This window comes from Typopeltis vanoorti, chromosome 4, assembly GCF_054136105.1.
Source record: "Typopeltis vanoorti isolate ZY-2024b chromosome 4, IOZ_Tvanoo_1.0, whole genome shotgun sequence".
Classification (NCBI taxonomy): Eukaryota; Metazoa; Arthropoda; class Arachnida; order Uropygi; family Thelyphonidae; genus Typopeltis; species Typopeltis vanoorti.
Window position 1 is genome coordinate 13,689,437 of NC_143552.1, and position 25,523 is coordinate 13,714,959.

Consider the following 25,523-nt stretch of genomic DNA (forward strand, 5'->3'; position numbering starts at 1 on the left):
TAGAATATTATCCTAACTTAAAGAACTTATCAAATAATACCGAAGAATTCGATTTATCTCAGAAAAATCGTGAAAACGACTAGTTCATAAATTCTGCTTTTGAACTTTAACCGTTTTGTTACCGTGTACTTCAGGCTAAAAATATTTAGCCATCCTTTTGAATATTTCTCCTATACCCGTATAAAGTTAAGCTTAAAATTCTTTTACGAATTTGTACACATGAATATTAAGTAACTTCATATTAAATATGAAACATTAGAAAACCACGCGATATACAACAAAGTATTGTGAGTTATGGTGAAGTAATATACATATTCTACATTTGTTACAGGAAGGAGATTAAGAATTCAAAGAATCTTAAGCTGCAAAATGAAGTTCATGAAGACAACTGACATCCGGGATGTAGCAGGAAAAACGAACCGCAGTCAAGTGGAACTAACTCCATTGGTTAACTGCAGTTTACTTACTTTTTCACTGGTTGGAATGCAAATAGAACACTGAGACATCTAAGTTATTAGACATCAGACGACTTGCCCGACCAGTCGCCTTGGATTTCAATTCGGTTAGCAGCATCCACGTGATCATTTGGCGAGGATCTCGGCGACACATTCCGATTCACTCGATCGCTTGTTCCACGACGTCTGTGAGAACTGCTACATCGGGGTATCGAACAACATTCTGCTTGTAAGTATGTTAGTAAGATTTTTCGGAATGCCTCCCTGAACTCCGTGTTAAATATGCTATAAATAATAGGGTTGAGTGCCGAATTACAATATCCTAACCAGGTGAGACACTTGAACACAAGATCGGAAATGCAAGTGTGACAAAGCGCAGCAACGATGTTAATGCAAAAGAAGGGAACCCAGCAGACCAGGAATGTTCCCATAATTATGCCTAATGTGATAGCTGCCTTATGATCCATGCTCTGATGGGATCCGTTGAAAGTTCGGGAATTCTTTCCACTAGAGGAAGTCCCACTTGGTTTGGTCACCGCTCGGATATTCTTAACATGCTTTCTAGCATAAAGATACAGCCGCGTATACAATGCAACCATGACGACACACGGAGCATAAAAACTGATAATTGATGACACCACAGCATAAACAGGAGTTAGCTCGAGGGCACATGTGGGTCTTTCTTCTGCGTCCAACGTGTACACCGACTTCTTCGGTTTGTGCCAGCCAAGACTAATAGGGAGGAAGGAAACCAGAGCTGACATTAACCAGATTATGGCTATGGAGATGAGTACAACCTTCTTTGTCATCCACTGTCCGTATCGAAGGGGGTCTTTGATGTGAATAAATCGATCAAGGCTGATTGCGCAAAGGTTCAGGATGGACGCAGTACTGCACATGACGTCAAACGCTATCCAAGTGTCACAAAATTGAGGGCCGAACATCCAATATTCCATTAGATCATTGGCAATAGCGAACGTCATCACCAGAGACGACACAAATAAGTCTGCAAGTGCAAGAGAGACGAGAAAAAGGTTACCTAATTTCCTGAGTCGTCGATCAGTGTATATGGCGAGACAGACGAGAAGGTTACCACTGATGGCGAGAAAAATCACCAGCGCGAGAGGAACTCCAATTAAGCATTTAGTTGTCAACGTCCATGATTCAGAGAGGTCATCTTGCTCGACACTGGCGAACGACGAGTCATTTCGGGAGTTTACCATTAACATCATGAGAAACATGCGAGACGTGCTGCCATTCCATACAGGAACAGGTGACTGATTCTAAGACAAGGAAAGAAAAAAAATAAGTTATGTCCAGTATAAGAGGATTTTCATTCTTAATTTAGAGTGCCTTACACATATCAAAAGAATTAACTATACACAGATCCCTCGGTTAACTAATCCCTCGATATTACCGCGTATATCAAAATAGCCTTAATCAAATCTAATAATCAATGGTAAAAATTACAATTCATCCATGATCTATTACTGTATTAATGATTCGTTTTATATGGTACTCTTTTAGGAAAGATAAAAAATGAATGCAAAGTAAATGTTTAATTAATATTTGTACCTACATTTACTGCAATTTTTTTATAAAAAGTTATCAAGAGTTGTTTGAGCAGTTTTCTTATCGACAAATTCTACGATAACAAGCAAAATGATTCTCTAGAACTCGGCAAACAAGCAAAGAAAAAACGCCTCAAATATAATACATGGTACAAATTAAGTGGATATTGAATCCAACATTATTTCATAGTCGAATATAGAAACTACAAGAGTTTCGTGTAGATTATATAAAAACTAAACGTTTCGGCTGATGCAACTCTTAGTTAACGTGGAATAAGCTCCAGATCACTTGCCTTAGTATTTTCCATAAATGTAAAGCACATCTCCTAGGAGATGTATGATAAATAAGCCTTTGGCTCTGTATTTCAGTTACAATCTAGAAATTATTGAACAAAGAATAAAAAACAACTAAATCATACTATACTGATATCGGAGGTCGCGGTATCTCTCAGATACAAATTTACTGTCAAATATCAAACTTTTACATGACATGTGTTAAACTAAACTAATAGCAAAAACAGTGTTGAATATCACTCTTAACATGAATGCAAAGCTACTCATGACCTCCATGCTATACACCGAATTGTGTAAGAATATTAACATTAAACATTTCGCATGTTTCTGTCAGATTAGCTGCGAGCTCCGCAGGGTTAAAGGCGAGTCAATCAAATACCGCGTTAAGCAAGGGATACCTGTACTTTGATAGTTAACAGCAGACTAGGTAATTAAACCACTGCCTAAATTTGTAATTAGTTGTATGCACATTAAAAAAAGGTAAACTATGGAAGCAAGAGATGTTATCACTATACATAATTATATCATAAAAGATCATTTCAGTAGGACCACACGCACCATACTCCAAATTTTAAGTTCAGAAATTGTGAAAGTGCAACTCCTCAGTATGTGATCGTATCGCAAAGGAGTATTTTAAATTCATTATTTTTATGAGTTGAATCGAATTTTATTAAATGCACAAGCACCCATTATTGGTTGTCCAATCAGGACAAGTTATTCTGAGAAATGTTTTGAAATATTCGCAGTCAATATTCTTTCAGCAGCTCCCCTTCTGCAATTTAAAATTGCTAGGATGAACAGCAATACTTCAATCCAAACCACATTTATTGGCAAAATAAACTGATTAATGAATACCAGTCAGTGTAGAAGTTAATACAATTGTTTAATAAAATTTGGCTTCAACGGCAAGCTTGTAGTTTACCAATTATTTTAGGCAGGTCCTTCCAAACCTATATAGGTGGCTCTGAAGTGGTTTCATTCTTTAGTTGCAAAATTTAGATTTCTGCGTGGATTTATGGAACGAAAGTTGATATTAAACATACAAATTTGAGCGAGTCATTTCATTGAAACATTTTAAATGGCCAAAGTGAGGAAAAGAAAAAACTATGTATAAACGTCTAACCATTCAACAGGATTGCTCGTCTTGGAAAATCTTAAGTTCAGCACAGTGTTTTGGTTTTCTTAGAACTCAGTGCACTTTTGTAATCGGCAATGTATTTGCCAAGCCTAATATAATCGTTTATATACTCAACGTTTTAGAAACTGAAATTTAATAAATTTCAATAGCTTATGCATCAAGATGTTTTCTGAATTAGAAATCTTATTTGTCCACCGTTTAATGAAGTAGAAAAAAGGTGTAAACTTCACTTTGCTACGATAGTAAAGTTCAATTAAAGCATACATTTGTTTTTAAAAAACACTACAAAAAATCGGTACAAGTTTTGAATTCGAATGAACTTGGCGAGGACACTGCATTACAGATCTATCGTAAAATTCATGGAATATACTAGATATAATAAAGTGCATATTGGCTTTTAAGCTACTGTAAATAGCTTTGATAAGTTGTATTAGTGCTTTAGATACGAATCTAATACTGTTATAGCCAAATTTCTGGTATTCCGTAATGGTTTATTTAACCAAACTTCCAGACGTGCTCTTCCCCTTTAGTTCACTTCATTGCATTCCATCACGGACGAATTGGTAGTCACTCTGATGCAGTCCTATTCTAATGAAATCTTGCAAAGTAAAGAATTGCAAAATTTGATCTTCATATCAAACAAGTTACAGGTTGCTCAAACAGCATTTAACAATTTAATATAGTCATCTTAGTCGTCTACGTTGTGATTAACATACTCCGAAATTAAGAGCCAGGGAGGAGTTAAAATTTCGTTAGGCATGAGAATACGTCGTGAATGCATCAAACTCTAATTTGGCGAGATTAGATCGTCTGCTTAGAAATGACGAATTAGGCCAATTATTAGCAATATATCCCTTATAATCCACAAAAGGTAGAAACTTTCAGGACATTGCGTGCAAATCAGAAGATTAGCATAAAATTCTTCTCATTTCACTGTGCAAAATGAGTCGCGTCATCTGTTTAGGGAAAAATGCTCACTCAAACTTATGATTGGTAGGATAACAATATCCTACTTGACTCAGAAATAATTATGGAACAAGGTTGTTTCCTGTTGCCTTGCGCTATACACTAAATATTAGTCGCTATGCATCTGTAGTTGCATGTTCCCAGAACTGGTTTGAGGGATTAAAAACACGTAATTCTGAAAAAATTCATTAACAATGCTGTGGACGTTCCAGTTATCAGCCCAATGATAACTGAAAAATGAGGTAGCGAATGCAAAGTGGAAACGAAAGCCATTTGGCCACCGAGAGCAGTTTGAACTGATGAAATGTTGGTTAGTGCATATGAAATAAATTCTTACTGAATGCATTTGGCACACTTTTGACACCAAAGCTGCAATACTAATCAATGGAATAAGAAATTCTTTTTAATAAAGAATTTAAAGAAATGTTAAGTATTGTAGTTTGACTAGGTGATCCAGATATCCTATTCTCCAGTGCAGGGTTACTAAATTCGATCCCATAAGTAGGATACTGAACCCCAGTGGAAGAAGTTTCGTCATCGCTCAGCAATTTGATAAGTTCTTGTACATGAATTTCGGGAAACTTTGTGCTCACTGTTGAAGTTAAAATATCTTCGGCCATTTTGGACTTAAAACACTGCATACAAAAGAAGCGGGAGGGAGGAAGGGAAAGTACAGTTTTTGGAGAATAAAAAATAGCTTAATACTAGTGATCACAACCAGCATATCTTATTGTAAGACTAAGAACTTTGAATTATAAAATAGGCAATTAGTACTTTCGATCGACCACTAATATCACCACAATTATAAATTCATTCAGAACAAATCCACACTCATTGTTTGGTAAACAGCGTTTTTCATTGAAATGGGAAAGATGAAATACCCCAAAATGGCATTTTCTTTTCATACAAAGTTGTGGTTTAACTTTTCGGCGAAACTCACAACCTTTACATATACAAAAATAAAAAAGGTATGGGAATACTAAACCTAAGCATGAAATACCGTGAAGTACGAATGACACGTAAAGCTCCCTGTGTTCAGGCATTTCAGTTCTGGTAGTCTGCGGGATGGAGACGAAATTCAAACAGTTTAAGTGATTGACCCGAAAACATGCATTCACGTTGGATATTCTTTTCGTTTATTAACCAAACCGACAGCTGAGGCTTCAGGTCCTTACCCGGAGCAATGGGAAAGTTATTTCGTGTTCAGAGATAACGTTTCACTTTTTTCATAGGAGGGGTTAACAATGAAATATTTAGTGATCACTACAGTTCCTGGCTGTAGTGATCACTAAATATTTCATTGTTAACCCCTCTGACATTTGCTAGAAAATTGGGAGAGTGCACTGCATAGAATGTGAAAATGAGATGGTTTTTGAAAGTTGATAGCATATGGATTCGTCTAAAATTAAATAAAATTACTTTTAAGAGGAATTATCGCTAATATGTCATCTTTCCGAGAAGAGTTTAGTAGGGACACTTCATCGCAGACTAACTGCAGGATACAAACTCAGGAGGCAGTCGTTTCTGAATTCCTAGCCTGGTTGACGGATTGTTAATGTACTTACTATCGCACATGTTGGTCGGACGGCCTTGGACACTGAAGTTCAACTATGTGGAAGATGAATGTTAACACCCGCCACGAGACGGCCACCTGAATGGAGTACTAGAAATTAATCTTTGCTGTCACTTGAGAAAAAAAATCTTAGCCAGCTTACGGTATTAGTTTAATAACGTTCACGGGTGTTTCTTCCTGTAGAAGAAATCCAAGTAACAAACGTTCGTTCAAAATGTAGCAAGTTTTCTTTCAAAGCTATTGATGAAAACGTGATTTGGGGATATTTGATTGAGTTTATGCGAATAGATTGCAAATATGGAAAACAAAAGGGAGTCGATATGAAAAACTACAAATCCCTTTAGTATACGATAACTCTTTATCGTGTGAAATCTGAATTTCAACGTCGACCGTTTGATAAGTCATTTAGTGTATTAACGATGCACATGACATTTCGGAAACTTCAGAATGTTCCACGTGTCCAAGGAAATCGTCCCCTTTCACTTGAATAAATTATGTACATTAGGAAGCTACTTTAGAGTGCCGAAGTTTGAGACCACTCGACAATAAAAGTAACTTGGAAACCAGATACAATTCGAAGTTGCACAATTTCCTCACTTCTGTCAAGTTTGCACTTATCAGTTAATTTCTGTGTTCAGCTTTGTTTTTTTCAAGCACGATTTTATCTGAAGTTCACAGTTCTCGCGGTATCCATGCAACCAACTGTTGAACAATTTTTTCGTTCTTCTGTAGTGCGCTCGCTAGCGATGTCTTCGCATTGTTGGAGTGATTCGGCACCTCTTGCTAAAATTGCGCAGTGAACTGAAAGTTCGAAAAATAAAGTGCCTATGTCCCCTTCTTAGACACGATTTTTATTTGGATCACTAAATCGAATTGATCGAGCACAATATTAAACGTGTATGATCGAAAAAGGAAATTATGATAATTTATTAAGTTGGGATTATGAAATGGGAAACTAATTACATTTTGAGATGAATAGGGCATCTGAAAGTAGGTTAAGACCATCACTACCTTGGTTACTGGCGAACTGAAGAAAGCTTTTTTTTGGCTTAACCTTTCATGGGTGGGATTCACAAAAATACGCCCTTGCAAAGCACTTCATGAAAGCGATTTCGATTCGAAAGACTTCGGTTTTACATTCTTACTCGTAAAGAAAGGAGTTTCGTTTTCAAGGATCCATTAAGATAATTGCATTATTAACAGATAATTACTACGTGAAGTTGACAGATAATTTCACGTAGCACCATCGAGCTCAAAAGCAGACCCCTTTAAGTTTTAAAGAGATTGTTCGATATTCTCCCATTTCGATTTGGGAGCAAAATAACTTGCTTCGACAACTTTATTTTCTTTACTATAGCATTCCGAGACCGTGATAAAATAAGAAAATGATATTTACATAAGTGGGGAGAGAATCCAATCCACGGATTATACAGAAGATAAAAAAGGTGGGTATTAATCTACGGTAGACGAGAAAACAAGGGGTTCTCTAGAACCGGAGAGTGGAATTATAAACGCTACTTACTGAACTCATGAAAAACGCCTATTTCTAGTTGAGTGGTGAATAGGAGTTTATGTCAATAAATACATTCAAGACACGTATGCCATTAGGTATTTGGAGCAGCTGGATTAGTTCTCTCCCTGAAAGTGTCACGTATATGGATTACAAAAATGGCAAAGTAACAGATTTAGCACAGGAAGTGTTTTGAATCGAGTGTCATTTTCTTTAGTAAGATGAAATCTATTAGCAGTGGCGGTTCGACCATTAGGGCTGCAGCCCCTTCAGTATAAGATGAAAGTTACTGTTTTATTATCGCCATTCTTAAGTTTCTATATTATATTTATCTAAACCATTATTTTCTTGTTTGTAATACAAGACCGCTCGATAGTATTTTATCAAATTCATTTTGTAGCAATAGTTGTATTTTGCAATAGTCAATGTGCTGTGCTAGTATCAGTATAGTCCGACCGCAGAAACGAGAGTTCTCGTTGGCAGACTGCCAAGAAGTCATTTCATGAAGGGGAGAAAGAAATAAGGCGGTGTAATTGATCACCAACGTGATTTATACGTAAAATTTTCCAGATGTTATACAAGCAAAATAGTCACCACTTTAACTATTTAAGTTCATAAAAGAAATTAATTTTCCTACGTGTAATAATAAACACCCATCCCACAATACGAATTGATTATCCTATTATCGGAATGGGTTCTCCTTTTGAGATGCGCAGAAGTGTCGATGGGTCTTATTTGTGGGCGTACTATAGGGGCTGGTATACTCAACGCTGGAGTGCATTCGATGCAGACCACACCAAACCGCTACCTAATGGGGGTAACGCGTGATTTACGTGCAGCTTGGGTTGGTAGCATTGCAGCCCCAGCACTACAAATACGAGCCGCCACTGCGTATTATTCCTGAAGTGGTGCAGTGACCGATACCATAAAATCGTCAAAGAATAATGTTTGGATAAAAATTCTTATTTGCAAATAATTCAATGTGCTCTTTAGTGCAATAAACACAAGCATGACTTTGTAGAAGATTGCTTTCTTTTCCATGAGTATTACCACACATCATGAGTAGAAAACATGGATTAGATCCATATTATCTGTGGATTTCGTGCAAGTTTCAGAAAAGTTCTAAAAGATAAGCGTATCAGTACAATCGTTTCTGATGCATGAAAAACACCAACAGTTGCTTCCAAGGAACTTGAAATAAAATTCCATTCAAAACGATTTACCACCCACTAAATCAGATGAACAATTTAAATGGATTGACAGTCCAACCTCTTATGTGAGGAAACATTGATGCAATGAAAATTTCACCGACTAAAATTTAATGCTTATTTCATGTTTACGTCCGCAGTAATTAGGATTTTCGGAAGGCGACGAAACTAATATACTACGTATGGAACTTCATGAGCAGATCCTGAAGTCATCTCAGCATACTAACATTGAGAATGAGACTTAATTCTTGCGAGGCTGGATTATGGCCTTCCTTGATATTGCTTGGGAAGCCTTTCTAAAAAGAAAAATTAGAAGCATTTTGTAAATTCCATTGCATCATTCTCGCTGAAAGGATCGACTTACAGTTCGGACTTCCAGCCGTCACAAGCATTTATTTTTTGAAGCTAGTTTGTTGATGTTCATACCAACCGTAAAATGAAAAATTTTCTACTACGGATTAAGTATACAGCTCAGACTTAAGGGACTATCCATATGGAATTAATATTTCTAATAGTAGACTTAATTCTACTATTAGAAATAAATGGAAGAAGCTTCCAAAAACCTTCCGCTGTGATATAAGTATTTGTTCAAGAATAAAATCGTTTCCTTATAAAAACGGAGAAATTCCAGAAATGCCGATTTAAGGTATTACTATAAACAGCATTTGGATACAGATGTAAAAAAATTCCATCATTGTCGGTAGTTTGAGATCAAAACGGATGAATGCTTTTGAAGAGTAACGTCATTTATCGCTTTTCTCAGCTGAAGTACTATTCACCTTTATCTCGTTCCAGTAAAGAGTTGCCTTGATCAAGCTCCAATTCCCTAGAATTAGTTTAGTCGTCCTTGAAGTAAAACTTCTGAGAAGTGCGGAAATATTTTAGTGCGATAACGCCATAAAGAACCTCCAGTTCTTCGGTCTCTTCACTGCGTGCAGCAAGACTTCAGGCGATTCTACAGTCTGACATCTTCGTAACAGTCTGCTACCAATTTATTCTATTCAATGATCCATTAGTCCCATTTCGTCACGTTCGCCTGCCCTGCCACCTACTGAGTTACGTAATATTTAAGAAAGTAGTGATCTGACATCTTTCGATAATTACAGGAGAGGAAAAAAAAATCTTTCGTGAACAATAAGTTCCTTTCGATCCTCAAGATTAATTGATCGCACCAGTTTATAATTTCGATCCATTAAGAATAATCTAATACCTTGTTGAAACACTAAGCGGAACAAAGCGAGAGGCTATTTAATTTTATTAAATATCCATGCTGAAACTCCCATACAGCAATGTGGATTTGAGAATTTACCCTAAATAAAACCATAAATTCTCTCATGGGAAAAATTTCACTGTCAGCCATCTGTTCGTGCACTGGAATTACGTTAAAATACAGGTCGGAGAAATTCCTCTTTTAAATAAGTCTAGTTTAGTTAAATACAAGTCCTAAATCTGATAATTCTATGCAATCAAATTTAATACAAATTTTAATTCCACAGAAGTATTTCAGAATGCATTTAAGCCAAAACATTTCAGTGGGTTTTTCCTTCACTTTTAAAAGTTTTAACAATCACGTTTTCCAAGATTCCGTATCACAGGAATCTAATTTCTCCCCGTGCAGATCTGAACCAAAAGGTTTCGATCTTAAATATATGAACAAAAACTCAGTTACTTCAAACTTAGTAGCAAAATGATTACGTACAATTTGAAAGAGAAGGAATGCGACAAAGTTTATAGCAAAAAAAAAAAAAAAAAACATTCCCTTCAGGTCCATACGATGGGGAATGGACTTGACCAAATTTCTTAAATACATGGATTTTTTAAAGTTTTAAAAAACAAGATAAAGGAAAAAAAGGCTGGAAGACACCTACCTTTCATGAAAAAAAAACATCCTCCATCAGAAGGATGTATTTTCACGGAAAAGAAGCTTATTATAAAAGAAAGTTTGCGTTGGTTATTATTCACGTCACGTAAAATAATTCGGTATTTGAAGGAAAAAAAATTGTTTTAATTTTTTTTTTCAAACCTCACTAAAGAAATACTGCGGGATCGCATCGTTGAAGTAATCGTCCATTCCCGGTCACAATTTTGAGTACAGTGTCGCAGTTTCATGCTTTCTTCTTATGGTCTAAATTTGTCGCTGCTACCCTCAATCAACTAGGAGGTGGTGGTGGGGGGGGGAGATTTGGGTAATCCAAAAATCTGTAAATGAGTACTATTTGGGGAATATCCTGTCCCCTAAATTTCCCGCTCACTACAACAGAACAAGATAAAAAAAATATGATCGGCTGTCAAGCATACAGTTTTTTAAGGGGAGGAGGATTTTAAAAATCTTATGCGAGAAAAAATGTGAATATTATTTAAATAAAGTGGTTATTCAATCTTTTTGACGCATAAACGAAAAATAAACTTGAAAAGGTCTCACTACTTAAAGGGTTAATAACATTCATGTTGCTAATCATTAAGCTGTAGTACAGAAATAGTAAATATTGTAATTTTATTGTCTTATTTACGAATATTATTATGAAGTGAGTATTGCTGCACACCCTAGAAAATATAAGCAAGCTATGTAAACAAAATTTTATGAGGCATCTCGCATAACAACTTACTTGGTCGAGCTAGCGCGTGAGTCTTCTTTAAAGAAAGATCATCTTTACCACACACGAACGACCAGTTCATTTCAAAAAGCAAATTTTGATAAGATTTGTTCAATTTATTCGTTGGAGGACTTTGTAACCCGAAAGCAACTGCGCATGTCCAACAGAAACATCGTTGGCTGAAAGAATACACCTTCAGTTTCCCGTTGAATCAGTTTGTTGGGCCCAACTGATTTAACTGCTAAAGAGGGGGGGGGGAGAAACTAGCGAAAAAATATTTCTTATGCTGTCATTTTCGAAAAAAATTGGTAGTTTTAGTTCATCCTAACAGAAAACAAGTTTTAGTTAATGAACTCATTCCTATCCATCACCCAATTTCCACAAAATGGAACGGTCAGTAACAACACAACTGTATATTAATTGAAGAAATTCGAATACCTGCAACGTAATGCATATTAATGAGAAATATATCAGTTTCCTCCTTGAAAGTGCAAGGACGGGAAAAATTTCAAAAGGAGACCTGGATGTTTATGATTTCAAACGAAATATTGAAAAGTAAATTACTAGCAAAATAAAAGAAGATTAAGGAAACTTAAATTAGAAAAAGAAAGCAATCTTGCACCACTATCGTAAACGAGCACGATTCTTACAGACACTTGTTTTTACTGTATGAGAATCATGAGTCTATAGTTTAAGATGTAGTGCTATCTGGAACTGAATTCATATTAGGTTAGTTTTATAGGAGTTTAAATTAACAAGCAATTTCAACTTTTGATTCACATCTTCATAAGCTGTTCCAGATCTGATTACAACTGTAGTTATACTAAAGAAAGGACCCTCGTTTCAAAGTTAACGGAAATTCAAATCGGAATTATTAACGACTTTTTTTCAAAAAATGAATAATGTGCTAAAACTCAAAGACCGTTTGAAGCAACCATGGATAGTAAGCTATGTGAAATTGTGTAAAATTAAGATTTTACAAATCTACAGAGATGCAAACGAATTATTTTAACCCTCCTACGATCTCTCATGAAAACAAATACATACCATCAAATTCCCGACATAGAATCTCAGGTGAAGTTGTGATAATAATGATGTAACTTTTTCATATAGTACTAACTTCCTACGGACAATTTTCTTCCAAATTAATCTGTTATGATAATATTGAAGCCTTGGCTGATATCTTATAGTTCTTTCTTCTAAGGCATGTTTTACTAAATAAGATCTTGATCTCATGTAGGCGGATTTTTGGGTCGTTTTCCTGCCTGTCAACATGGCAAAGAACACTTCTTTTGATAATCTTTCTTCTCCTATTAGATTCCTTCTTTTTGATCATACCATCTGAGATTAGCTCTGCAAACCTAAACACATTCCTGAATGCTAACAATGTCGTATTCTCTCATGATGCCCTCATTTTTAATATAATACTGCCACTGATGCAATCTGTTCACTCTCATATCAGAAGTCTCCAGTCTTTGATCAAATGTTTTTTTCTCAGCTTTCAGATACAATGGTTAAAATTGCTTTGAACATCGTCTTTTATACAGCTAATTTAGTGGTTTGACTAATTTCTTTCTTTCTCCATAAAGATATTCAGCTAAACGTCCTACCATACCAGCCTAAATTGTGCTTAGAAATGTTTTATACTGTATGTTCTATAGGTTCACCATTCAGGATACAGTTGTTTCAATGTTTCTGCCTATTTTCACTGTGTTTGTCTTTTTATTGCTGATTTTCATACCAAAATATATTACAACAGTAAGCAAATTTAGTCAGGGAATTTTTCAGACCTGCATTGGATTTATATAGAAGCATAACATCTCATAAAGTAAAGAGTAAAAAAAAAAGTAAAAGTAAAGATTAATAATAAAATTCATACCAAAATGGTATTAATATGGATTAGTTAATCTCATGTTTGGGTCACCATGAATTCAGAACTGACAATACATGATGAACTGATAAAAAGCTTTCTAGATTCATCAACTATACTGATTACTAAAATAATAAAGCACATTATAAAAGTTTATTTTAAATTATACTATCAAGAAATATTCTACATAAATATAAGCTATTAATAAGTCTTTTGAAGCTAACCTGTAGAAGAGGGCCAATTACGGCTACATAATTAAATGAAGGAGATCCCTACTCCCATAGTATTTTTCGCCATTCCGATCACGCACCACCGTCTGAGAGCAAAATCAAGCTCTTACACCCTCTTGGCGGCCTTCATTCTTAGCTTCCAAAGATGCCCTCCCGTCCTTTCCCAATCCCCCATAAATTGAAAACCTGTATGACCCTTTCAGAAGTTTGTAAGTCTCAATCATATCACCCCCTCATTCTCCTGTTTGCTAGTATCTGCAATTTACAAATTCTCAATCTGTCTTCATAATCAGTATTCCACAATCCTGATATCATTTTTAACACTGTCCTTTGTACTCTCTCCAATATATCAGAATCACAACGGAAACCAGAGCTGCACACAATAGTTCAAGTGAGGCCTTATCAAGGCCTTGTAAAGAGGCAAAATAACATTTTGCCTCTTTACATGTGAAGGTTCGTTTCAGCATTGCAATTATCTTTTGAGTTGTATTTGCAATCTTTGCCACATAACCCCTAAACTTCAACTTCCTCTCTATTAACACTACAAGATCCCTAGCTTCATGAGTTTCTTCTAGCCTAATCCCACCAATATAATACGACACTGGATACCTAATCAAGCCGAAGTGAATGACTTTACATTTACTGACATTGAACTGAACACCCATTTTCCCATTCCCACAATTCCATCCTATTGAAATCATTCTGCAAAGCCTGCATATCAGCAGCATTCCTGATTACCCTACCTATCTTTGCATCATCATTTTTGTATGTCGCTTGTCAAATCCTTCCCAATATCATTAATGTACAGATTGAATAACAGTGGACCAAGCACTGATCCTTGTGGTACACCAATTGTTTTCTTAGACCTTGCAGACTCAGGTCCCCCGTATACCACTTTTTGATATCTATCAGTCAGCCATCCTCTTATCCATGCTAATATTGTATAACCCAAACCCAATTTCTCCAATTTATGCAGCAGTCTGCCATGCTGTATTCCGTCAAAAGCCTTAGTAAAATCCAAAAGTATCATGGAGTATCCATTCCCATTGTCTAGTTCAATGGTAATATTGTTATAGAATGTGAGCAAGTTGGTAAAACATGACCTTCCCTTAGTAAACTCATGTTGTTCATTGCAAAGTAGAGATTCACTGTCAACCCATTTATGAATGCGAGCTATAACCAATTTTTATAAAATCTTCATCACTACTCCTGAGATACTAATTGGTCGATAGTTGGGATACATCGGTCTTTGCATGACCCTTGTGCAATTGAATTACCATACAATCCTTCCATCCCTGCTGAATTTCTCTGTTCTGAGACTCATATTAAACATGCTGATCAAATTAATGGCCAGTTCAGCTGAACACTCTTTTAGCACACGTGCCGATATTCCATCAGACCCTGTTGCTGAATTCTTATTCAGTTTGTGCAACAACTCTAATATCTCGGCCTCACACACCTGCGTTTCTTCATTTAGTGAAGCGGTAACAGTGAGCTCAATGTTGCGTTCATCAGGTTGATAGCTTTTAACGAAATGGGCATTCATTAACTGAACAACCTCTTCTGCATCTGTAACCCTCACGCCATCTGGATTTAGAACAGTTATTCTTTCATATTCATTCTTTCTTTTACTTGCAGCATATCGATAGAATTCCTGTGGGTTGTGTTTAGCAAGCAGATCCAGTTTCTTTTCATAATCAGACTTTACTTTCCGTACAACAGTTGTGAGTATTCTGGCGTGCTGCTTATAACATGCAAAACGGACGTTATCCCTAATGCAAACGGTATTCCTTCCACATCGTCCTTTTCTTACGAATCTCTTGCTTAATAAGATTACACATCCATTTGACTCCTACTCTATTTATTCTTCGAACTCTCGGGACACATGCTGATATCGCATCATTTAAGTATTCTTTAAATGCTTCCCATGCACTATCGATATTCTTTCCGTCCAGCAAACCGATCCCATTCCACTGAACTCAGTATACTCCTCAGTTGGTCATAATTTCCTGCTTTGTAGTTCAGCATGTAATCTTTTCTGAATGGGACATTCCTAAACTAAGTCGCTTTCCAAGTGAGTACCGCATGATCACTGTCACCAACTGGAGGCAGAATAGTTACGTCTTTAACTGAAACGCCCTCTGACACAATAATCAAATCTAACACTCTCTGACCTCGAGTTCCTTCTGTCACATGCTGCTTGAGGAAGTTGTCCCGCAACAGCTCAATAAATGCATTTTCATTCTTCTCATGAGATTCTACTGCTACCCAATCAATATTTGGATAATTAAATTCTCCCATTATGATTACTCTTTTCGCGCTTACCTTTTCTATTTGGTGATGCATTTCTTCATCACCAGTAACCGATCCACCAGGTCTGTAACAGCACCCATCTATGTAATTTGTAATGTTAGATTCCACTTCACGCCATATGGCCTCAAAGTCGCTGCCACATGAAATATTGTTAGTAGTATTCCTACATTCATAGGTCTCTTCAACTCTAACTGGATTTAAGTTATCCAATATCATTAGCAGCACGCCTTCTCCTCTCCTATCCACTTTATCCTTCCTAAAAATACTGTACCCATAACACTTGATACCAGTTAGTAGGTCTGATTCTGATAGTCAGTTCTCACTAATTCCTACAATCCAATCTTAGGTCGCAAGATATTGACTCAAGCAACAAACTCTACCCATTTGTTTCTGATACTCCTAGCATTCGTGTACAGACATAATAATCTACTTGCATGTTCTTTTGTATACTCTTGTTTGCAGTCTGCCTGACACAGTTGGACAATTTGCAGATCTCTATTCTTCTCAAATGCCTTACACATGTCTATCTTGGCACACATATGATGGGTCAGAACCGGACGAACACAAACCCGAAATCGTTCTCGCCTCGTCAACATTTCCATGACAAATCCCATTCCCGTCATTAACACATTGTCGCTCGTACACTCACATTCACGCCATTCCCCCCTCTAGAATTTAGTTTCCCTGACTCTCTGGGTTAAGTCTCATACCAGATTATTAGTTTTTCCAGACTCCTGATACCAAACGCATTCAGGTTTAGGCCATCCCTCTTATACAAATCCAATCTTCCCTTAAACTCACTCCACATCGAAATACTCACATCCATTCCTTCTACATAGCCTACGCATCTAATCGTTTGCCATCATAGCCCTTCTTTTTAATTCATTTTTATTAGCGAGGTAAAATACTAACGATTATCACATTCTCACTCTTCACTCTCGCCTCTTCCAGCAACCCTTTCATGTCCTCTCCCATACTGAACTTATCGCCAGTTAAATCGCTCGTCCTACTACAACTACGATTTCGTTTACTTTTCTTTTCTGTTTTTGAATTACTTGCGTTATTTTTTTAATTTTAGCTCCAGGAAAACTCGATGTTATAACTCTCTCATCTTTTATTATAGAGTCACCATACCAAATTATTTCTTTCTTTTTACTAAGAACGTCACTTATCTGATTTTCGTTATTTCCTGACTTACCTGTTTCCTTGCTTTGTTGTTTCTTATTTTCCTGTTCATTTTTCTTTTTCTCGCTCTGCTCATTTAAACGTCTCTCAACTTTTTGCAATTCCCGCGTTGTCTCTCTGAGGATCTGCTTCAATTTCGCTATTTTGACGGTTAATTCATTTTCGTTAACCTCCTCCATGTGCACAATAACCTCGTTAGCAGGGCTAAGCTTACAGTTCTCGCCTGCGGTGATTTTTTTAACAATACCTTTCTTGCCCTTTTTTTGCGCCATTTTAAACGTATAATAAATATTAAAATATCTTAATACAAATATATGATAAAATAATAAATACACTATAAAACACTAAAATCTACACTAGTATACTACAAAACATTAATTTTCTAAGGGAAAACACAATAAAAACAGACAAAAATCACTAACTTTACAGGAGCACTAAATTCGCCGACCAGCCAATATTTAGTCTTAGTTGTATGCCATTAATTGTAGTATAAAGCAAACTATGAGATTAAAATACCGAAAAATCTTTGCACCGTATGTTTACCTACAAGATATTTTCATGGTGATAAGTCGTAAATAATGCGATAAACTCACTGTATTTCTGCAACTTAGCTGCAAATATACACTAATTAGATAGTCATTAATTTGTAAAGAAATTTCACTTACAGAGGAACAAGTCTGATATGAAGCCTGAACGAAGTTATCCGTATAAACAACGCTATGATTGTCTCTTAGAAATTAAATTTCAAATAATTTTCCTTGTTTCTACGTCTTACTAATCGGAAAACGAACAGAAGGCCTTGAGAATGATTGATAGCAGTTGGTAGAGAGGGAAAGATCATCCGTTGATGCAATTATTAAAAAAATATGGTAAACTGAATAAATCTGTAAATGTTTTTACAGGTTTATTCAGTGTAAAGTAATAAATGAAAATATATTCACTTCTAAATAAAGTGACTGATTACGTATAATTGAGCTCTGACAGATTTGATCTTTAACACATATCCTTAACGTCCTTCGGAAGAATTAGATGGTAAGAAAAAAGATGCCTAGTGTTTTAGAAAAGAAAGGAGGCAACATTGACGAGGCCGGTGTTAATTACAGGGGATTTCTGAAGCTTTTTGGATGATGAAACAATTAACTACTTGTGAAATGTTTTAAAATTAAGCTTGAATACTTCTGAAGTAAAGTTTTTTTATAAAAAAAATCGGTTGAGTAAAGGAAAACCTGTGCCTTAATCAGAAAGTGGCATTCGAATGACATTGAGGAATAAGTTTACACATTATTTTCCTTAAAGAATCAGGCCCTGTGTCAATCAAGGTTTGTGTTGCAACATTAAAACTCAGTACAAAGAAAAAGAAAACCTACACGACTGATGTGTTTGATTACGTTCCATGCAAATTCAACTCGTCTGAATCAGATAAATCACAATTAACTAGTTTTTATTACAAAATTATAAAAAATCATTATTAATATTTCAGAAATGTGTTCATATGCTCAGTCCAATCATCGCATTTGTATGCCCCGTATGATTTATGCAGTACTCTGCGATGACAGCAGCAATCATACGGGGCATACTTGCCACAATTATATGCATGATGCTTCAGTTCACACCACAGATGTTCAATAGGATTGAGATGAGGGAATCTATGGCAACAATAATATCCACAATTCACGCAGTTAAAGCAGCAGCCTTATAACACGGTGCATTGTCTTGCTGAAAGACAATGGTCAACTCCGTAGAAACACCACAATGTAGGAAGCTTTGAATTGTCCAAAATGCTCAGATATTTCTCGGAACTCAGTGTTCTTGGCACCACAAACAGAGGTCCGAGGCCTACCTGGCACCATACCATCACACCGTCACCTCCTAAATTTCACAGTTGGGGTTATGCAGTCTGGTAAGATACATTCATCGGGAATTCATCACACCCAAAGCCGTCCATCTGCTCGGTACAGGGTGTACAGCAGATGGACATTGTTTCCATAACGCAGGTTTCCAAGTTCCACTGTACACGCTCTTTACGCCACTGAATGCAAGGCTGCATATTGGATCGAGTAATGTTGTGCTTGTATATTGCTGTCTACCATGGAAATCTATGTTGTGAACCTCGGTTCTGATTGTTTTTGTGCAGATTCTCATTCCAGTTGTTGTTTCCCGTAACTCCTCATTCAGCGTGTCGGCAGACGAATAGTGGTTTTTTACATATCCTTCGTGGCATCCTACAGTGAGTGTGATCGGATGGCTACTGGGAGTAGCACGTGCAGTTGACTTTCTGCGATTCAATCTCAGTATGGTATCACAGATTGTTGACCTCTAGTATAATTTTTCAACAATTTTCCCAACAGATAATAAGTATGGAGGAGAATTAATTCCATCCACTATAGGACGCAGCTTCCATTTTTATGCACTTTGGGAGAGCCATATAGTCGCGGAGTTATTATCGAAACACCTCGCAAGTCTCTTTAAGGCACACATCCGTAATTCGGATACCTACATAAAAAATTCGCAACATTTCGTTGATAAATTGAAGGACATCTCGATCTCCGAAACAGACATTCTTGTAAGCCTGAATGTAATATGCTTATTTACTAATGTTCCAGTAGAAGAAGTAATCAGCATTTTAAGAAACCTCTTCCCTCAAGATATTACTTCTCTTTTCCATCATTGCCTAAAATCTAATTTTTTCTTATGTAATGGAACGATTTACGAACAATTAACAGGCCTCACAATGGGCGCCCCCCCCCACAATGTGCAGATCTCTTTTTGCAGAAACTGGAAAATGGCATTTTGTCTCAATTAGATTCTAAACCCACAGTGTGGTGGAGGTACGTGGATGACATTTTTATAGTATGGAAAAACACAGAAAAAGATCTTTTTGATTTTCTTACCAAGATCAACTCCTTCCATCACAAAATAAAGTTCACCTTAGAACTAGAGAAGGACAAACATTTACCATTCCTGGATACTTTAATTAAGAAACAAATGGATGGACATATCAGCCTTGCAGTCTATCGCAAACCAACCAACAGAGGTCGACACTAGCACTTCACATCTTCGCACCACATTTCTCAAAAACTAAGCATCGTACAAATGCTAAAAAATATGGCCTCTCGCATCACTACGGAAGATAAAGATCTCAAAGATGAACTATCCCTCATATTAAAAACCCTGATACACAATGGTTACCCAAACAAATTGATCCATAAGATACTTTTCTGCGATCCCCAACGACGACAATCTGATGAAAGACGCTATAAATCCACCATCGCCATTTCTTATGCCGGGAAAGTTTCCGAAAAGATTGCTACACTCCTCAAGCCACATGAAATACGAGTGACTTTTAAACCTTTAAAGACTATCCGCCATTTTTCAAGATCTCCGAAAGACAGTCATGCCTTGTTCAAATAGGCCGGTGTCTATAACATCCCGTGTGCATGTGGTTTAAATTACATTGCTCAGACCTCAAGAAGTTTGGAAATTAGAAAAAAAGAACACGTAGTAGATGTAAACAATAACAAAGAAGACAATTCTGGGGGTTAGCCCTTCATTTGTGGAGGACAAACCATACCATCGAATGGAACAAAAGCTCTATGCTCTATTTAGAGGAAGATTTCCGTTCCTGATACATAAAAAAAGCTATAACAGTCATCCGTTATAAACACAACCTGAATAGAAACCAAGGAGTAATTCTAGATGATATTTGGAAGACCCTCATAAGATCATTAAGCACGCCAGAGTTAAATTTCACTGCTAATTACCGAACGTTCCTGCATAACAAGAGATGACATCATACACGCTCCATGCGTTTGATGTACGCGTTCTTCTGTATTTGTAAAAAAATACAATTGTATTCGGTTCATTCTTTCTTGAACAGTTTAAGTGTTTAAGTTGTTTTGTATCTCTTTTATTCACCCTGAAGAAGCCAAACAGCTAAGTTGGCGAAACTTGTTGGTATTTCGTACTCAGAATCAATTAAAACCCTTCGGCCAATATACAACCCAGTTTATGTCAATTTTTCTTACTTTCAGATTGTCGAAAATAACATAAAATCATAACTGGTCTGTCTAAGTATACACAGATTATGATATGAATTACGCCCGACAGATGGAGCTTCAGTGTGGTCACGCCATTGGTAATGTCATGAATGATTGGGAGAGCACAGCGAATCAACACGTACGTATTGTCCTCAGGATATCCTGATTTGGATCCAATCCAATACGAACAACATTCTGGGAAAGCGCCAGAAACTTGAAACAACTGGTAACCTGAATGTCTTCCTTGTGAAAGATTGTTCAGAGAAGGACGATAGGATAAGATAATGGTAATTCAGCTGTTTATTAACAAAAATTTAATGTCTTTCCCCAAGATGTAAAAACACCTTGCATCCGTTTTTATTCGAATCCAAAAGTTATTCATATACTGAGTACAGTATCGGTATGAATTATGTTATAATGATTCTGCATCGCCACAATATAAGTAATAATATTTTCATTCCACTATTCTTGATGAGGCATGTAGAAAACGAAAGTTAATTTTCAGTTTGAAAAGTAGCAACATAATTATTAATACAAATTAACGTTAATGTAATTCGTATTGTACTTTGCACGTGCTTTGTTAATGTATGCCGTGTAACGTCCGTCAAACTTGTTTCGTGAATTTTACGTCTTATGCATGCCGACCACAGATGGTTTGATTTGTATCGCACTGTTGTCATTCCTGAGTTTTCTTTAAACTTTTTAATTAGCTCTTAAAAATTCAGTATACAGCATTCATGTTAGTTCAAAATACTGGATGTTTTTTCTTTACAAGATAAGATGACCTCAGTTCTATTTGTGTTAATTTTTCGCATAAACATTCTTGCCGAACTTCTTTCCTTTCCAACATGAGGGATTTAAAGTTAAGAATTTAGCAAGGTTATACGTTCGATAATGCATCACATCCACAACTGATTTTAATAGGATGCAGTCTATGGATTTCAAGCCCTCCACAGATCAATGGGACAACAAGGCGTTTCTTATTATTTGATACAGGTTTTTCTTTTTTTTTTAGTCTGCATCAAGTCGTTTTTCATTATGAGCGCCAAAAGTCTGTAGGAGTTTTTTTAAGGCTATCATCTTGTTTCTAATATCACTTGAATTTAGAGTTGTCTTTGTTAGATTTCAGTACCAAAATATCGTCATTGATGGAATGTCGTCGAGAGTCTTGACTTTGCTTTAGATCTTGCCGTTTTATAAATCTGAAGTGGCTTGATGAAACATTTAATGAATAAAAAAAATAAAACAAGTTCAATAGGTTTTATCTTCAATTATGCATGCTGGACAAGTCGTTGTGTTCAGTCACAAAAGGTCTCATTGCAACTCAAGTAGAGTTGTGAATATAAAACTAATAAAAAGCATTCAGATAATCGAATATCATGAAAACTCAATATCTAAAGTCCTTACAAGTCTGTCAAGCCATTAATTGGTTTCGATCTGATCATTTTCAGGAGCAATAACTAAAATTTTTCATCGCCCTGCTTGGATTTTTTTTTAAAATCTAGTTTGGTGATTAGAGCGAAGTATGAGCGACTTCATTGAATTGAAGTATTTGGTCATTTACTTGCTTATGTACTTGGTATAATATTTCACTATTATTCAGTAAATTAAGTGCGAGAGAGCACAGATTGTTGGAAAGACATAAGATGTAGTAGAAACATGTAGCATGCTTTTTCAACACATGTTTCCTACTCTGGTGAGTCAAGGATTGATAAAATAAGAACGTATACGTTTTGTCTGATTAAATATTCAGTTATTGCTCAAATTTAATTCTACGAATTTGAGGAAAAACTAAAGTTTAAATAAATCCCTTTAAAAATATTCAATAAGAAATTATAAGGATTCCAAAATTTTTTGTGCGTTAGAGCGTTGTCGTAATTAAAAATGTGGACAAAAGAAATGATCAGGGTGAATAAACAAAAAGAACAAAAGACAGTCCAGTACCTGTACGTCAAGATGCACCAAAGATAGCACAATCGATAGTGGTTAAGGGAATAATATCGACAGCCAGTTGACTCGGGATTCTTTCCGACGAATGAAGAAGGGAAATGCAGCAGAAGTACCTACGAACATGAACAAAGCATTTATTTTGAAAAATAAGTCAAGTGAATAAGTTATGTCTGCCGGTTAATCCTGTAAAGTACATCTAAAAACGAATGATCACAAACTGTCCAAGTCTCTTTAAAAAGGATTGGACATAAATTATGTACAATGCACTTTTGTTAAAAACAAGTTGCTAAGCAACGTGCTTAATTTTATTCTAGTTTGAAGATTTTGCTTCCTCCAGGTGTATATATTTAGAAGACATTTCCCGATATGTTTGTGTACTATACTATCATTTAAAATTCGATGAAATAATCTGTAGTCCTGTAAGCAAAATATAAACTGCAGTGATGATGAGTAATATTATATTTTACTTACTAAAATGTTTACTTCAAATTATTATACTCAATATCGAACTGATGGTAAAAATAAAATTAGTTCAGACTTTGTCGAAACATAAGTTGAGAACATTATGTTAGTTGTCTTAATAATTTATCCAATAACTTCCAGGTTTGATCTGATATCAGTTGGACGGAAAAGCTGGTTTGGCAGTGCATTAAGCTGTAGTCTTATAGGGAACGAATTTATTTTTCTTAATGAAAAAAAAATCTTTAGACAGCCCTTGTTTCCAGAATCTTATCGAAAGAGAGCGATTTGAATTGCTATAAATGAGGACTCTACGCTTAACCATATTGTAGTCTGCAAGTCTAGTCTATTATTAACTGCCCAAAACATTCTTAGACAATTTACTTAAGCTATCAAAGTTGAAGCACTTTGTGCTGTTAAATACATTCCTGCAATCCGCAGCAGAAACAATATCAGATTTCCTGGAAGTATACTTAAAAAAAAAAAAAAAGAAGAGGGACATTTTTCATGACTCCATAGCGTCATTCTACCAGCAATGTTGTTTTTTGCTCAAATGTTAGAAAATGTCAAGTTCTCTCTGATCCCACGATACGCCCACCATGTTTCAAGAAGGTTAGTCCGCCAGTTTCAAAATTAGGGAGGAAAAAATATGCAGAATGACAATCTTGTTTTCCATACGGAAGCTAAAATAGGATGAAGAACGAAACAGCATCGAACGTGTTGGTGGATTTCTTTCGAAATGACTAGCCGTTAAAAGGACAAAACACTATTTGGACCATAAATCAAATTTGCGGTTTCCCCCATTTCAACCCATAAAGAATAAGGTACTACTCCTTACGTAAGGAATGGAATTTCTTTCGCTGTTTCCGCATGCTTAGATGCCCCGCCCTCCAACAACCTCCATTTTGAAATTCCAACTGTAAACCTAATTCATAAATCTGACTCGGCATGCTCGACCACCTCTAGCAAGACTTGGCATGCTAGAGGTGGTCGAGTGATAAGATTACCAGGATTCTACTTGTATGGAGTTTTTTAAATGCACTATCATATGTTTTTTAGCGCTGGTCAAGTTTCTTTGCATAAATTTATATGTAAAAAATTGAAATAAGTTATTATAAAACAAACTTAGAAAATTTTAACAAATCTATTACACAGAAGAAGATTTCTTAAAGTCCTTTCAGAAAAACAATACATACTTTAAGGCTTCTTACCAGTAAAGCTTCTTGGACCGACTCATTTACTTTTGTAATTCATGCTTAGATGCCAATCATATCCTTAGTCTTGTTTTCTGGATATTCACATCCCAAGAATAGAAGTAGGAAATAACAGGAACTTAATCCCATTACTTAACAATTACTAAATTGCTAATGATGCTAACAAGATTTAGATTTCCTTCAACTGGAGACTCGAAATCGTGCCGATTTGTTGCACTGCGTTTACCACCATTAGACCCATTAACGGCTAGCAATCTTATTAAGAGCAGGATCTGATATGTAAAAAAATAAAACATGAACCCTAATAGTGAAGAAGTAAGAAGCAAGCTGCAGAACGGCAGTAAGTAGACTCTGCATTTAAACCGCTGTTTAAATGCAGAGTCATATGCAGAGGAACCGACTAAACTCTTCATTTTGGGCGAACCAGAAACGAATTTCTCAGAGAACCTTAAGCAATGTCAAGAACAGCGATATTCTAAATTCTGTAGACATCAAACAATGCGAACTGAAGGTATCTACAAAGAAAATGCATTAAGCCAAATTTGAAATCCTTTAGTTCTTCCATTAGTGGATTTAACGTTTCTAACAAATATATCTTTTAATATATTTATCAAAAGAAAATAATTTATGTTTGATACAGAAACTCAAATTTTGCTCCTAAGAATTCTTGCAATGAGAGTATCTGCCAGTCGCTTCAGTGATTCGTAATATTAACTAAGGTAACACGCCCTCTGACCTACTGGGTAGGTCAGAGGACGATAACGACAAGAGTCCTGTTTTAGATCCGACGATAATCCTCATTCTAGTGTCAATCAAGCTGGTGAACCATAAATGTTACTGTCCGGTTTAAGATCAATACCTTCTTAATTGGAGACCCAGAATGGTTTCGAAAATTTTCATTCTTGGTTTAAGGATTACTCAGCTTTTATAGCCACAATTAGTTTGTGTGAGAAGTT

The 25,523-nt window shown here is 36.0% G+C and overlaps 1 protein-coding gene across 1 annotated transcript in view; it reads right to left on the minus strand.

Moving 5' to 3' along the window:
• Nucleotides 1–514: 514 nt before the first annotated feature.
• The window catches only part of LOC150107117 (dopamine receptor 1-like), a 159,159-nt gene continuing 134,150 nt past the window's right edge, over nt 515–25,523 (minus strand). Inside the window, exon 2 of the mRNA XM_090391619.1 lies at nt 515–1,738. Coding sequence (XP_090247745.1) covers nt 515–1,696 — 1,182 coding nt within the window. The 5' untranslated portion in view covers nt 1,697–1,738. The remainder of the gene's footprint in view (nt 1,739–25,523) is intronic.